Consider the following 12,835-nt stretch of genomic DNA (forward strand, 5'->3'; position numbering starts at 1 on the left):
GTTTGGGTGATAGGGAAGTAGAAATTTTAGAGAAAATAAAAATTAGAGTTAAATACTCTTTATAGGTAGTTACTTAAGAACATCAAACTGTAATGTGTGGCTTAGAGTATCCATAAAAATACCTTATCTGGTCTATATTTAAAGTGAATGATTTACTCAGTCAGCAGTTATTCATTTAATAATTTGATTTTGTATGTTTAAATGTTTAAAGATTTAGTTACAAAAAATCCCCACAAAAAAACCTCAATTGTAAGGAATCTTACATCTTAGGTATTTTGTGGTTTTTGACAATTTTTATAAAGCAAACAAACCATGGATTAGAAGAAATCAATTTTACAGAAAAAGGTAACTAGTGTATTTTCTGGATCTGGTATCTTCCATGGTACCAAGTAAATACAAAAAGGACTCATTATAAAAACATTTCTTAAATTGTGATAAAATATACGTAACAAAAATTACCATTTTAACTGTTTATAATATAGTGTACAGTTCAGTGACATAATTACATTCACATTGTTGTGTAAAAGAAAGGACTTATTTTAAGAAAGGGAAATGCAGGTTTCCTCCTCTCAAAGCTAAGTTTTATCACTGGAATTTTTGTCTAATAAATTCTTGTCTTAGCTATCAAGAATTTCTGCTTTTACTTTTGTCATCCTTAACGGTTTCTGAAAATTGAAAGCTTGCTTAGATGTAGAAAAAATTCTCTAACATTTTATACATTAATTTCATGATTTGATGTGAGCATCTGTCTTAGTGTTTGTATTACTATAAAGGAATGCTTGAGACTGCGTAATTTATAAAGAAAAGGTGTATTATATTTTTAATATTGGATCCTTTGTGTTGCTTAAGATTTCAGTGCAAAAACCAGATTTATTCCTTAACTAACTCATTTATTTGACAAGAAGGTTAAAGTACTTACCATGTACTAGGCACTGTTCTAAATGCTTTATAAACTAAATTCACATAATTCTCACAACAACCCTATCAGGTAAGTAGTAGTATTACCCCCAGTTTATAGAAGAAAAAACCGAAACAACAAGGAAATTTAATAACTTGAATAAGTTCACACAGCTAAAAAGTAGTATATTTAGGATTCAATCTAAGGTAGTCTGGCTCTAGAGGCTATGCACTAATAGTTACATGAGCTACCTCTCCAGAACCTTTTTCTGTCAACTCAAGCTGTTTTTTCTGTTTTATTATGTGACCTGATTATTTTAATCTCTGCAGAAGCAAGTATACAATACTTGTAGCATTCATTCCATTCATAGCCCTATGAAAAGCAGGTAGGAGGACTAGTACCTGTCTTCTAACCTCTAGAAAAAAGTCAGTTTAAAAGAGCTCACAAGTGTAAAGAAGTTATTAAATCTTTGTCTTATGATAACAGCAGTGCTGGCTGGAGATGAGCCATACACCGCATTCATGTATTTAATTTTAAACTGTGTTGCTCCTGTGAATACCTTCACAGGCAGTTCTTTCAATTCCCCAAGTTTTAGAAATCACTTTGAGGGAAGAAAGGCCTTGTAGCACTGTAAAAAACCATTGTCTATGTTTTGTTCATTATCTTGCAGCCAAAAACAATGTTAGTGGGAAAAAGGTCCTTAGAAGAAAAAAATTTTTTAAGACAACAAACTTTTTATCCTTTTGGCCATTACAGTTTTAGGACTATATTGCCTATAGAATCATTTAAAAGGTACCATTTTGTGTAATTGTACTGTGTGGCAAAAGCTTTTTAAGCAGAGGACCTCATTTAAAATGCCATTTATCCAAGCATATGCTTGGGTAGTGTTGATAATGTTACCAAAGATATCCTGGCAGTAGTTCATCTCTTCCTTTTCCTTGGGTTTATTTAAAAGGAAAATGCTGGTATTTGGAGTTTCAACAGGAGTTCATTCATTGCAGTTTCATGAGCTGCATGAGTTGGACAAAGACACAGAACTGAGTGGCTGTAAACATGTAAAGTCTTGTTCAGAGCCCTCAAATGAAGTTTTTTTAAAAAGAATTTAATTTCTTCTTTCTTGTGAACAGATTGAAGACCAAATTTCCGTATACCAATCACCGCACAAACCCAGGCTATTTGTTAAGTCCAGTCACAGCGCAAAGAAACATATGCGGAGAAAATGCTAGTGTGAAGGTCTCCATTGACATTGAAGGATTTCAGCTACCAGTTACTTTTACGTGCGATGGTAGGTTTATGGTTCCTCAAGCTCTTATTTTGCTCTGTTAGGGGGAAATGTTTAAAATATCAATATTATCATTCTTTTAATAAACCAATTTTGTTGTGTGTCTTTTTGGCATTCATATGGATAGTTTTCTGGTTAGAACTAGTGGAGAGAGAATCAGGTTACCTTTATAAATAGATAATTATCTGAAAAGAGCTGAGTAACTTTTGTTAATCAGTGGCTCTTGGCCAAGGCCAAAAAGCATTAGATAGAAAAGCTAATTATAATTTAATTCTTTATTTTTCTGCTTCATTTTATGACAGGAAGCATGCTTCCTTATAAAGAGCTGTCAGTGAAATTGAAATTCCAGGTATCTTGCTAAGTTCTTCTATGGAGAAGACAATTCTCTTTTATTTTAATCCTTTCTTCCAAACTTGGTATGGGTATCCTCTCTAGAGATGTATTCCCAAAGTCTATAGGAAATTTTTTCTTATAGTTTTAAAAACTAATTTTATTTCCTTGCAGAGTTTATTGCATTTCATAATATATATTATCTTAACGGGATTCCAACCAAGGAATGAGATCCTGTATTTCTACAGTACTTTGGCCTAAGAATTATGCTGTTTTTATTCTTTAATGGTTATGACTAGGAATGTGTCTAATATTCAGATACATTCTTTCTAGCTTTGTACTTTTGAAGGCCCTTTGAAAAAATATAAATCTGAAACAGAAAACCATTAGCTACTGTAACAATTATTCTTTTAGTTGTTAAAGGAAAAGTTTTGTGTTTTTGTTGTTGTTGTTGTTGTTGTTGTTGTTGTTGTTGTTTGAGACAGAGTCTCGCTCTGCCACCCAGGCTGGAGTGCAGTGGCATGATCTTGGCTCACTGCAGTGAGGGTGACAGAGTTAGACCCCATCTCAAAAATATAGCCTACCTGAGGCCGGGCGCGGTGGCTCATGCTTGTAATCCCAGCACTTTGGGAGGCCGAGGCGGGCGGATCACGAGGTCAGGAGATCGAGACCACGGTGAAACCCCGTCTTTACTAAAAATACAAAAAAATTAGCCGGGTGTGGTGGCGGGCGCCTGTGGTCCCAGTTACTCGGAGAGGCTGGGGCAGGAGAATGGCGTGAACCCGGGAGGCAGAGCTTGCAGTGAGCCGAGACTGCGCCACTGCACTCCCACCTGGGCGACAGAGCGAGACTCCGTCTCAAAAAAAAAAAAAAAAAAAAATATAGCCTACCTGCTGTATTTTTATTTTTCATTGGAAAATATACCAGGCAAATGTCAAACATTTAAACTGGTGAATCTTTTTCTTATAATTCATTTTAAATCATTGTTTGCTAGATACTGCTAAATATCATCTGTGGGGAATTGGTTCCAGGACCCCCTTCAGATACCAAAATCCCAGGATGCTCAAATCCCTGATAAAAAAAGACATAGTATTATCATATAACTGATGCACATCCTCCTGTATACCTTGTTTATTTTTGGTTTAATTTTTAACTTGTATGGGTACATAGTAGGTATATATATATATTTATGGGGTACATGTGATTTTTTTTGAAGTATCAAAGGGAAAGGGTAACGTGATGTTTTGATACAGGCATACAATGTGTAATACTCTTGTATACTTTAAATCATCTCTAGATTAGTTATAATAACTAATACAATGTAAATGCTATGTAAATATGTGCTATACTGTATTTTTTAAGGAATAATGACAAGGAAAAAAGTGTGTACATATTTGGTACAGATGCAGTTTTTTTCTTTTCAAATATTTTTGTTCCATGATTGGTGAATCCACAGATGCAGAACCAACATATATAGAGGGCCAACTGTATTAGGTTAAATAAAACATATTATTAAAATTAGCTTCACCTCTTTCCATTTACTTTTTTCAATGTGGCAACTAGAAAATTTGAAATTATATATGTGGCCTACATTTGTGGACTGCATTATATTTCTATGGTATACTGCTGTCTTAAATTATAAGTAATACAGTCTTGAATAGGTATAAATGAGCAAAGTGCAAATGATGACTAACTCTTTTACAGTGAGTTCTACTGTAGAAATCATTATAATGCAAGCCCTTTGCTGGGTACATGATGACTTGAATCAAGTAGATGTTGGCAGCTATGTTCTGAAAGTTTGCGGTCAAGAGGAAGTGCTGCAGAAGTAAGTTTATTTAACTACTGAGCAACATCCTTGGAAATTTCATTTTTAATGGTTTAATCTAGAAGAATTTCAAGTTAAATTTATAATGCAGAAATACATTGGGTCCTATTGAATTGATTTATCGAATCAGTAAACTTTTATTGAAATATATGATGTCTAAGATGTCATGTCTAAGACAGTGGTAGGGTTTCAGAGATAAGTGAGACATTATATTCCCTTAAGGAGCTTGTAGTCTTTACAGGAAGAATTTCAGGCAGTTGGTTAATAAGTGATATAATGGGTCTTTCTTACTGTAAAGAGTCAATAGTCACATCATCATAGACTCTATTTTCCTTTTGCAACGTGCACTGTTACTTTATGCACAGTAGTCAGCTGTGATTTCCTTTTAGTTGCCTGAAATAATCATTATATGGATCTTTTTCTTACCCAGGTATTTATTATGTCTTTTTTTTTTTTTTTTTTTTGAGACGGTGTTTCACTCTTGTTACCCAGGCTGGAGTGCAATGGTGTACTCTCGGCTCACCACAACCTCCACCTCCTGGGTTCAAGTGATTCTCCTGCCTCAGCCTCCGAAGTAGCTGGGATTACAGACATGTGCCACCACGCCTGGCTAATTTTGTATTTTTACACAATACAGCCTGTTGGTCAGGCTAGTCTCGAACTCTCGACCTCAGGTGATCCACCCGCCTCGGCCTCCCAAAGTGCTGGGATTACAGGTGTGAGTCACTGTGCCCAGCCTTGTAATTTATTATATCTAGCATTTAGTCCAGTTGTTTTACAGATTTTATTCTCCTAGGCTGCTAGAAATGCCCTGTCCCTATTTTTCTTATTTCTTTCTTCATCTTTGTCTTCCTCTTCTTTCTTTTTTACATTGACTCTTCTCGTACAAAATAATTTCTCTGTTTAAATGCTCAGACTTAATTTTAAAACTGTCTCTGTTTTACCATTCTCTTCAATTTCTGATGCAGGTGCAATTTAAATTTTACCCTTACCTTTATAATTTCTAATTTGAATAGAATAATAGTGAATAATTAATATATTTTAACAGTAATCATTGCCTTGGAAGTCATGAGCATATTCAAAACTGTCGGAAATGGGACACAGAAATTAGACTACAACTCTTGACCTTCAGTGCAATATGTCAAAATCTGGCCCGAACAGTAAGTGTGTACCTTATAACTGAATTCCATTTGTTTGAATCTGAATAATTCTGCTAATTTGCCAATTTTCAACTTGTACATTTTTCATGATTTCATGGTTGGAATGGGGTGATGAACTCATCCTCAACAGGAATCTTCTTAGCAAATGAGGGGAGATGTTCAATCATGGAGGTTTAGGTAACATAGTCCTTAGAAGTAGAGGCATATTTGAAAATCAAAGTGGAGAAATTAAAAGTTTGGTTGGTAATAGCTTTATACAAGAGTGAAAACATCAGGGTGAGTCAGGGAAGAATGAGGAAGAAGGAAAAATTTTGAATACTAAATATGGGTTGGAGATGAAAAGAAAATCGACACTGACCTTTGTACCAAACTGAGAAAAATAAGTTATTCATCACAAAATGAAAACTAATTCCCTGTTTTAAAAGTTCACTACTTCGGTAGGTGGATGTTCTTTAAAAAAAAAAAAAAGTGCTTTCAATGCTTTCTTTTGAGGTTAAAGCAAAATAGAATGCAGCAAATTTAGCCATTTTGTTTTACTGCATGAACCCTTGATGAACTTAAAATTGAATTTTTAATCTCTAAAGAGAATTATTCTTCATTTGTTAGAATTTTGGATGGAAAAATATCAGTGATGTCTGCTTTCTTTTTTTCTTGGTTTCTTTGAGTTTTGCTTTTATGTTAGGTAGAATTCATTTCAATTAGGTAAAGACTAGTTCATAAAATTTAGTACATTTTGGCAGTCATTGGTAACTTTTCAGTTTCTTAAGGAATGATGTTCTTTTTTTTTTCTTTTGGAGACAGAATTTCCCTCTGTCATCCAGGCTGGAGTGCAATGGTGTGATCTTAGCTCACTGCAACCTCTGCCACCCACGCTCAAGCGTTTCTCGTACCTCAGCCTCTGGAATAGCTGGAACTGCGGGCATGCACCAACCCACCCAGCTAATCTTTTTTTTTTTTTTTTTTTGTATTTTTGATAGAGACGGGGTTTTGTTGTGTTGGCCAGGCTGTTCTCGAACTCCTGGCCTCAAATGATTCACCTACCTCGGTCTCCCAAAGTGCTGGGATTACTGGCGTGAGCCACTGCACCCTGCCAGGAATGATGTTCTTGACTACATTTGCATAATGTAGACTTAGGGTAGAAGAGCAAGTACCTTGTTCATGATGGGGAGTGGGAGGAAAATTTATTATCATTAGAAAAAATAATGCAGAAATTTAAATGACCTCTTCCCCATCTGTTTTCTACCCCATATTCATTTGGCTATCAGCTATCTTTAAAGTGTTTTTAGCTCTCTATTCTCTATATATAGAACAGAAATAGTTTTTGTTCCAAAAGCTATTTATATATCTGAAAGTAGACTTGAAAGCATTTATGTTTTCCATTTAACAAACAAGTTTTTTTTCAGGATGTTGACTCACTTTTTTTCTGAGTCAGTTACAAATAATATTTAATTCTGATAGAATTTTATTTTCAGTTCTCAGAAAAACACTTTAGTTTCAAGATTTTATCATACACTTAACTATATTTAATTTGACAATAGAAAGACCAAAGAGTGGATTTGAATTTTTTGTGTATATGTGTTTGTTTAGGCAGAAGATGATGAAACACCTGTGGATTTAAACAAACACCTGTATCAAATAGAAAAACCTTACAAAGAAGCCATGAGGAGGTATATCTAAAGCATTAATTGCAGGTTTTCAGACTTTGTTTTTGGATGCAAATACGCTTATTTTGGTGATTAAAACGATCATTTTGTGTGTAGCATCCTTCAGCCACAATAACTGTTGTTTCTTTCAGACACCCTGTTGAAGAACTCTTAGATTCTTATCACAACCAAGTAGAACTGGCTCTTCAAATTGAAGTAAGTCTTAATTCACATTTTGGCATAATGACTTAAAGATTCTTGCTGCTTCTTTCTCTTAAATGGTAGTGTTGGCATTGGATTAAATACTTTAGGACTTTTAAGACTATATTCTTCTTTTTAATTTATAAAGAAAATAGGTTTAATTGACTTACAGTTCAGCATGACTGGGGAGGCCTCAGGAAACTGAAATCATGGAAGAAGGCACCTCTTCACAGGACAGCAAGAGAGAATGAGGGTCAAGCGATTGAGGCCCATTATAAAATCATCAGATCTCATGAAAATTCACTCACTATCATGAGAACAGCATGGGGGAAACCACTCCCATGATTCATTTATTGCCACCTGGTCCTGCCCTTGACACATGGGGATTATTACATTTCAAGGTGAGATTTGGGGGGGACATAGAGCCAAACCACATCATTGTGCCCCTGGCCCCTCCCAAATGTCATGTCCTCACATTTCAAAACACAATCATGCCCTTCAAATAGTCTCCCAAGGTCTTAACTCATTCCAGCATTAACCCAAAAGTTCAAGTCCAAAGTCTCATCTGAGACAAGGCAAATCCCTTCCACCTATAAGCCTGTAAAATCAAAAGCAAGTTAGTTACTTCCTGGATACAATGGTGGTACAGGCGTGGGGTAAATATAGCCGTTCCAAATGGGAGAGATTGGCCAAAACAAAGGGGCTACAGGCCCCATGCAAGTCCAGAATCCAATAGGGCAGTCATTAAAGCTTAAAGACTTTTTTTTTTTTTTTTTTTTTTGAGGCTGAGTCTCCACGTGTTGCTCAGGCTGGAGTGCAGTGGCACGATCTTGGCTCACTGCAACTTCTGCCTCCTGGTTCAAGTGATTCTCCTGCCTCAGCCTCCTGAGTAGCTAGGATTAGAGGCATGCCTCACCATGTCTGGCTGATTTTTATATTTTTTAGTAGAGATGGGGTTTCACTATTTTGGCCAGGCTGGTCTCGGACTCCTGACCTCAAGTGATCCTCCCACCTCGGCCATCTAAAGTGCTGGGGTTACAGGCGTGAGCCACCGTGCCCAGCCAAAACGATATTCTTGACATTAACGTTTCATGTCTTGTTTTTGGACCTAACTTACTCCCAAAATTTTCAGTAATGCTTAAATTAACATGTTTATTCTCACTTCAGCTCTGTTGCCAAGAAGAACCTTCAGTTCAACTCTAAAAGCATTTATTGGATGCTTACTATATGCTGAATGCTAGAGTTATGAAAATGAATGACCTAGTCCCCACCTATCAGGAACTTAAAAACTAGTGGCGAGGGATTTAAACAAAACTTCAATATAGTATAGTAAAATGTATTATAGAGGTATGCCTTGGAGTTAAGGAGATCAAGGAAGGGCACCTTACCTAAGTTGAGGGTTCAAGGAAGGCCTCTTAGAAGGGATGTTCCCTGAACCAAGTCTTATACAGTTAGCAAGAAAAAAAATGGGAAGGGTATATACACAAAAGCAGATAGGTGTGATATTTACATGGAAGTATAAGCAATTCTGTGATAAGAGTACAAAGTATAAAATGAAGATTGGCAGATGACATTGATAGCTATGTGATTGTTATACTTATAATCCATGTTAAGGAATTTTACTTTATCTTCTAGGTCAGGAGACCATATCCAGTCTACTTTCTAATTTGTAAATTAAAAAAAAAAAAATTAACAAAACCACACCCCTGGATTTTTTTGTTGTTGTTGTTTTTTGTTTTTTGTTTTTTGAGACAGAGTCTCACCTTGTCACCCAGGCTGGAATTCAGTGATGTGATCTTGGCTCACTGTAATCTCTGCCTCCTGGGTTCAAGTGATTCTTCCCACCTCAGCCTCCCTAGTAGCTGGGATTACAGGTGTGTGCCACCACGCCTGGCTAATTTTTGTATTTTTGGTAGAGACAGGGTTTCACCGTGTTGGTCAGGCTGGTTTCAAACTCCTGACCTCAAGTGATCCACTCGCCTTGGCCTCCCATAGTGCTGGAATCACAGGCATGAGCCACTGTGCCTGGCCCCATACCCCCCCCCTTTTTTTTTTTAACATACTGTCTCCATTTACATTTGTGCTCCAACACTAGAGTTGAGTAGTTGGAACAGAGATTGTATATCCTGCAAAACCTAAGCTGTTACTGTTTGGCCCTGTACAGAAAAAGTTGGCCGACTCCTGCTCTAGCCACTTAAGGTGTTTTTAGCCTAGGGTGGGTTGGGTGAATTGTTTAGCCCTGTGATCTGAAATCACTCTGGCTGTATTGTGGAAGTTAGATTTCAGATTGGGATTGGTTTCAGAGCGAGTATTTAGAAAGGTTTTTATAGTAGTCCAGGTGAAAGATAAAGAGCATGGAGAAGTTAAAAAGGAGAGAACTGATTAACAATATTTAGGAGATAAAATTGAAAAGATTTTAATAGGTGATGAGATGTGAGTGAAGGGGAAAGAGTATGAGTGTAGGATGGCTTCCATATTTCTATCTACAAGTACATTCTTATCAACATATAAATATATTTATTCAAAAATATTCACTGAATATCTCTGGTAAGCTGGAGTTTACTAGAATCTGGAGTTGCATATGGAGTGTCCAGGCTAGAGACAATAAACTTGGAAATCATCAGAATATAAATTGTATTTTGCAGCCATAGGCAGATGAGGTCACCAGGAAAATCATTGTAGATGAAGAAGAAGAGTTGCCCATCTTAAAAAAAAAAAATCCCCATCTCGCCCCCCGCCGCAGGAGCCACACCATTTCTCTATTCTCCTTGCCGCAAAACTTCTGAAAGCTAAGTGGTTTTGCCGCTTCCATTTCCTTTCTTCCCATTCTCTTATATGCCCACTCCAATCAGTTTAGTACTTCCCTGAAACTGTACTTATTAAGGTCATCAAGGATTTCCATGATCCTGAATTCAGTAGTCAGTTCCTAATCTGTTGATCGATTGATGGATGGATGGATGGTTGGACGGATGACAGGGTGTCACTCTGTCGCCCAAGCTGGAGTGCAGTGGTGTGATCACAGATCATTGCAGCTGCAACCCCCTGCAGATTTCTCTATGTTGTCTGGGCTGGTCTTGAACTCCTGGGCTCAAACAATCTTCTTGCTTCGGCCTTCCAAAGTGTTAGGATTACAGATGTGAGCCACCATGCCCACCAACTCTTTATTCTTCTCAACCTGTCTGTATTTTTTGATATAGTTGATCATGTCTTTCTTTTTGAAATACTTAGTTTGGCCTCTGGGATACCACCTTCTTGCTTTCCTTATTTCCATTAGCTGCTCTGTCTCACTCTTACTTGTGGCTTCTTCCTTATCTTCCTGACTACTAAACATCAGCATATCCCCACGGCTCAGTTCTAGGACCTCTTCTCTCTGTATTCACATCCTAGGTGATCTTGGTATATCCCTATACTGATTGACTCTGAAATTTATATGTGTAACCTTAACATTTTCCACAACACCAGACTCAAATATCTATTACTCGACATCTTTATGTGAATATCTAATTAATTGACATCTCAAATTTAAGATGTACAAAACTGAATTTTTTATAGTATCCTTCATATCTATTCATCCATCAGCCTTCCCTTCCTCTTTTTAAGAATTTATTTTTTAAGAGCAATATTAGGTTCAGAGCAAACTGAGAGGAAGGTACAGAGATATCTCATATACCCCCTTCCCTACACATGCATAGCCTGACCTCATTATTTCCCTTTTTAATAAATGGCAACTTTGTCTTCCATTTGCTCAGGCCAAAACCCTGGAGTCATCCTTGATGTCTCAAGAAAAAGATCTTATACATTTCACATTCAGTCTAATTCTGGTCAACTCTACCTTGAAAACACATTTAGAATGTGAGCACTTTCATCACTACCGAAGCTATACTCTAGTCAACTGCAGTAGTTTCTTACTAATTTCCCAGTGTCTACCGCTGCCCTCTACATTATGTCTTCCACAGGCAACCAAAATGATCTTTTGAAAATAAGTCACTAAATGTAATTTGATATCCTGGATTATATTCTGGAAGATAAAAAGCTCATTAGTGGAAAAGTTGGTGAAATCTGAATAAAATTTGAAATTTACTTAATAGAATATACCAGTGTTAATGTCTAGCTTTGACAAATGTAACATGGTTTATGTAAGATTTACTTAGTCTAGTCTTCCAACATTATATGGGAACTTTGTATTTTTTTATAACTGTCTATAAATTTTAAATTATTAAAAGGTAAAGATTTTAAAAATGAAAATAGGAAAATTAGCCAGGTATGGTGGTGTGTACCTGTAATCTCAGCTACTCAGGGGGCTGAGGTAAGAGAATTGCTTGAAACCAGGAGGTAGAGGTTGCAGTGGGCTGAGATCGCACCACTGCAGTCCAGTCTGGGTGAATGAGACCTGTCTTAAAAAAAAAAAAAAAAGAAAAGCAGAAAGCAAAATAAGAGAAAAATCAAAGGCAGAAGGTGGGGCTTTGAAAAGATAACGTTTGTAAATCCTTTAAAAAGTGTTAGATCATGTCACTCCTTTGCTGAGAATCCTGTTTACTATCTTACTTAGTAAAATTCAAAGCCCTAATTGTAGCTTCAAGGTTCTGCACAGTATGACTCACTACCTTTCTGATCTGGCTTCTTATCACTTCCCTTTCTTTTTTTTCTGGTTGATTATCTGCCAGTTATGTTCCCCACTGGGGACCCCTGTGCGTGTAGTTCCCCTCTAAATGCTTTTCCCTGTGACATTTGCATGGCTCACCCTTACACTTTTTTAAGGTCAGTGCCCAAATATCACCAGAGATTTCTTTACTCACCATCTTATCTAAAATAGTAACTCTATATTATACTTATCCCCCTCCTTTATTTTTATAGCTTTATTGGGGTATAATTTATATATCATAAAATGTATCCATTATATGCACACAATTCAGTGATTCTTAGCCAATGCATAGAGTTGTATAATTATCACCACAATCCAGTTTTAGAACATTCTCATCACTCCCAAAAAAGTTTCCTTGTACTGATTTGCAGTCAATCCTCACTCCCAGCCTCAGCCCCAAGCAACTACTAATCTGGTTCCTATTTCTATAGCTTTGCCTTTCCTGGACATTTCATGTACATGGAATCATGTACTATGTAGTTTTTTACATCTGGTTTCTTTCACACACCATACTGTTTTTGAGGTTCATCCATGTTGTAGTAGGCATCTATAGTTCTCTTTTTTCTTGCTGAAAAATATTCCAGGCTACCCTACATTTTGTTTATTTGCCGAATGATTAACATTTGGACTTAAACTTTATAATTTTTGGTTATCACGAATAATGCTGTTATAAACATTTATGTATGAGCCCGTGGATATATGTTTTAGTTTCTTTTGGATGGATTTTAGGAGGAGATCAAGAGGTTGCTGAAGCTTTTTTTGTTTTTGTTTATTTTATCTTTTTTAAAGAAATGGAGGTCTCACTGTCTTGCCCAGGCTGGCTTCAAACTCCTGGGCTCAAGAGATCCTCCCAC

The 12,835-nt window shown here is 36.5% G+C and overlaps 1 protein-coding gene across 2 annotated transcripts in view; it reads left to right on the top strand.

Moving 5' to 3' along the window:
- PIK3C2A (phosphatidylinositol-4-phosphate 3-kinase catalytic subunit type 2 alpha) overlaps positions 1-12,835 on the top strand; it is a 130,022-nt gene that overhangs the window by 55,168 nt on the left and 62,019 nt on the right. For both annotated transcript variants that reach the window (XM_032166525.2, XM_032166526.2), the window contains exons 4-8: positions 2,026-2,183; positions 4,215-4,335; positions 5,384-5,495; positions 7,083-7,162; positions 7,291-7,354. In XM_032166525.2, the coding sequence (XP_032022416.1) occupies positions 2,026-2,183; positions 4,215-4,335; positions 5,384-5,495; positions 7,083-7,162; positions 7,291-7,354 (535 nt within the window). The remainder of the gene's footprint in view (positions 1-2,025; positions 2,184-4,214; positions 4,336-5,383; positions 5,496-7,082; positions 7,163-7,290; positions 7,355-12,835) is intronic.

This window comes from Hylobates moloch, unplaced genomic scaffold, assembly GCF_009828535.3.
Source record: "Hylobates moloch isolate HMO894 unplaced genomic scaffold, HMol_V3 SCAFFOLD_11, whole genome shotgun sequence".
In the NCBI taxonomy this organism is placed as follows: Eukaryota; Metazoa; Chordata; class Mammalia; order Primates; family Hylobatidae; genus Hylobates; species Hylobates moloch.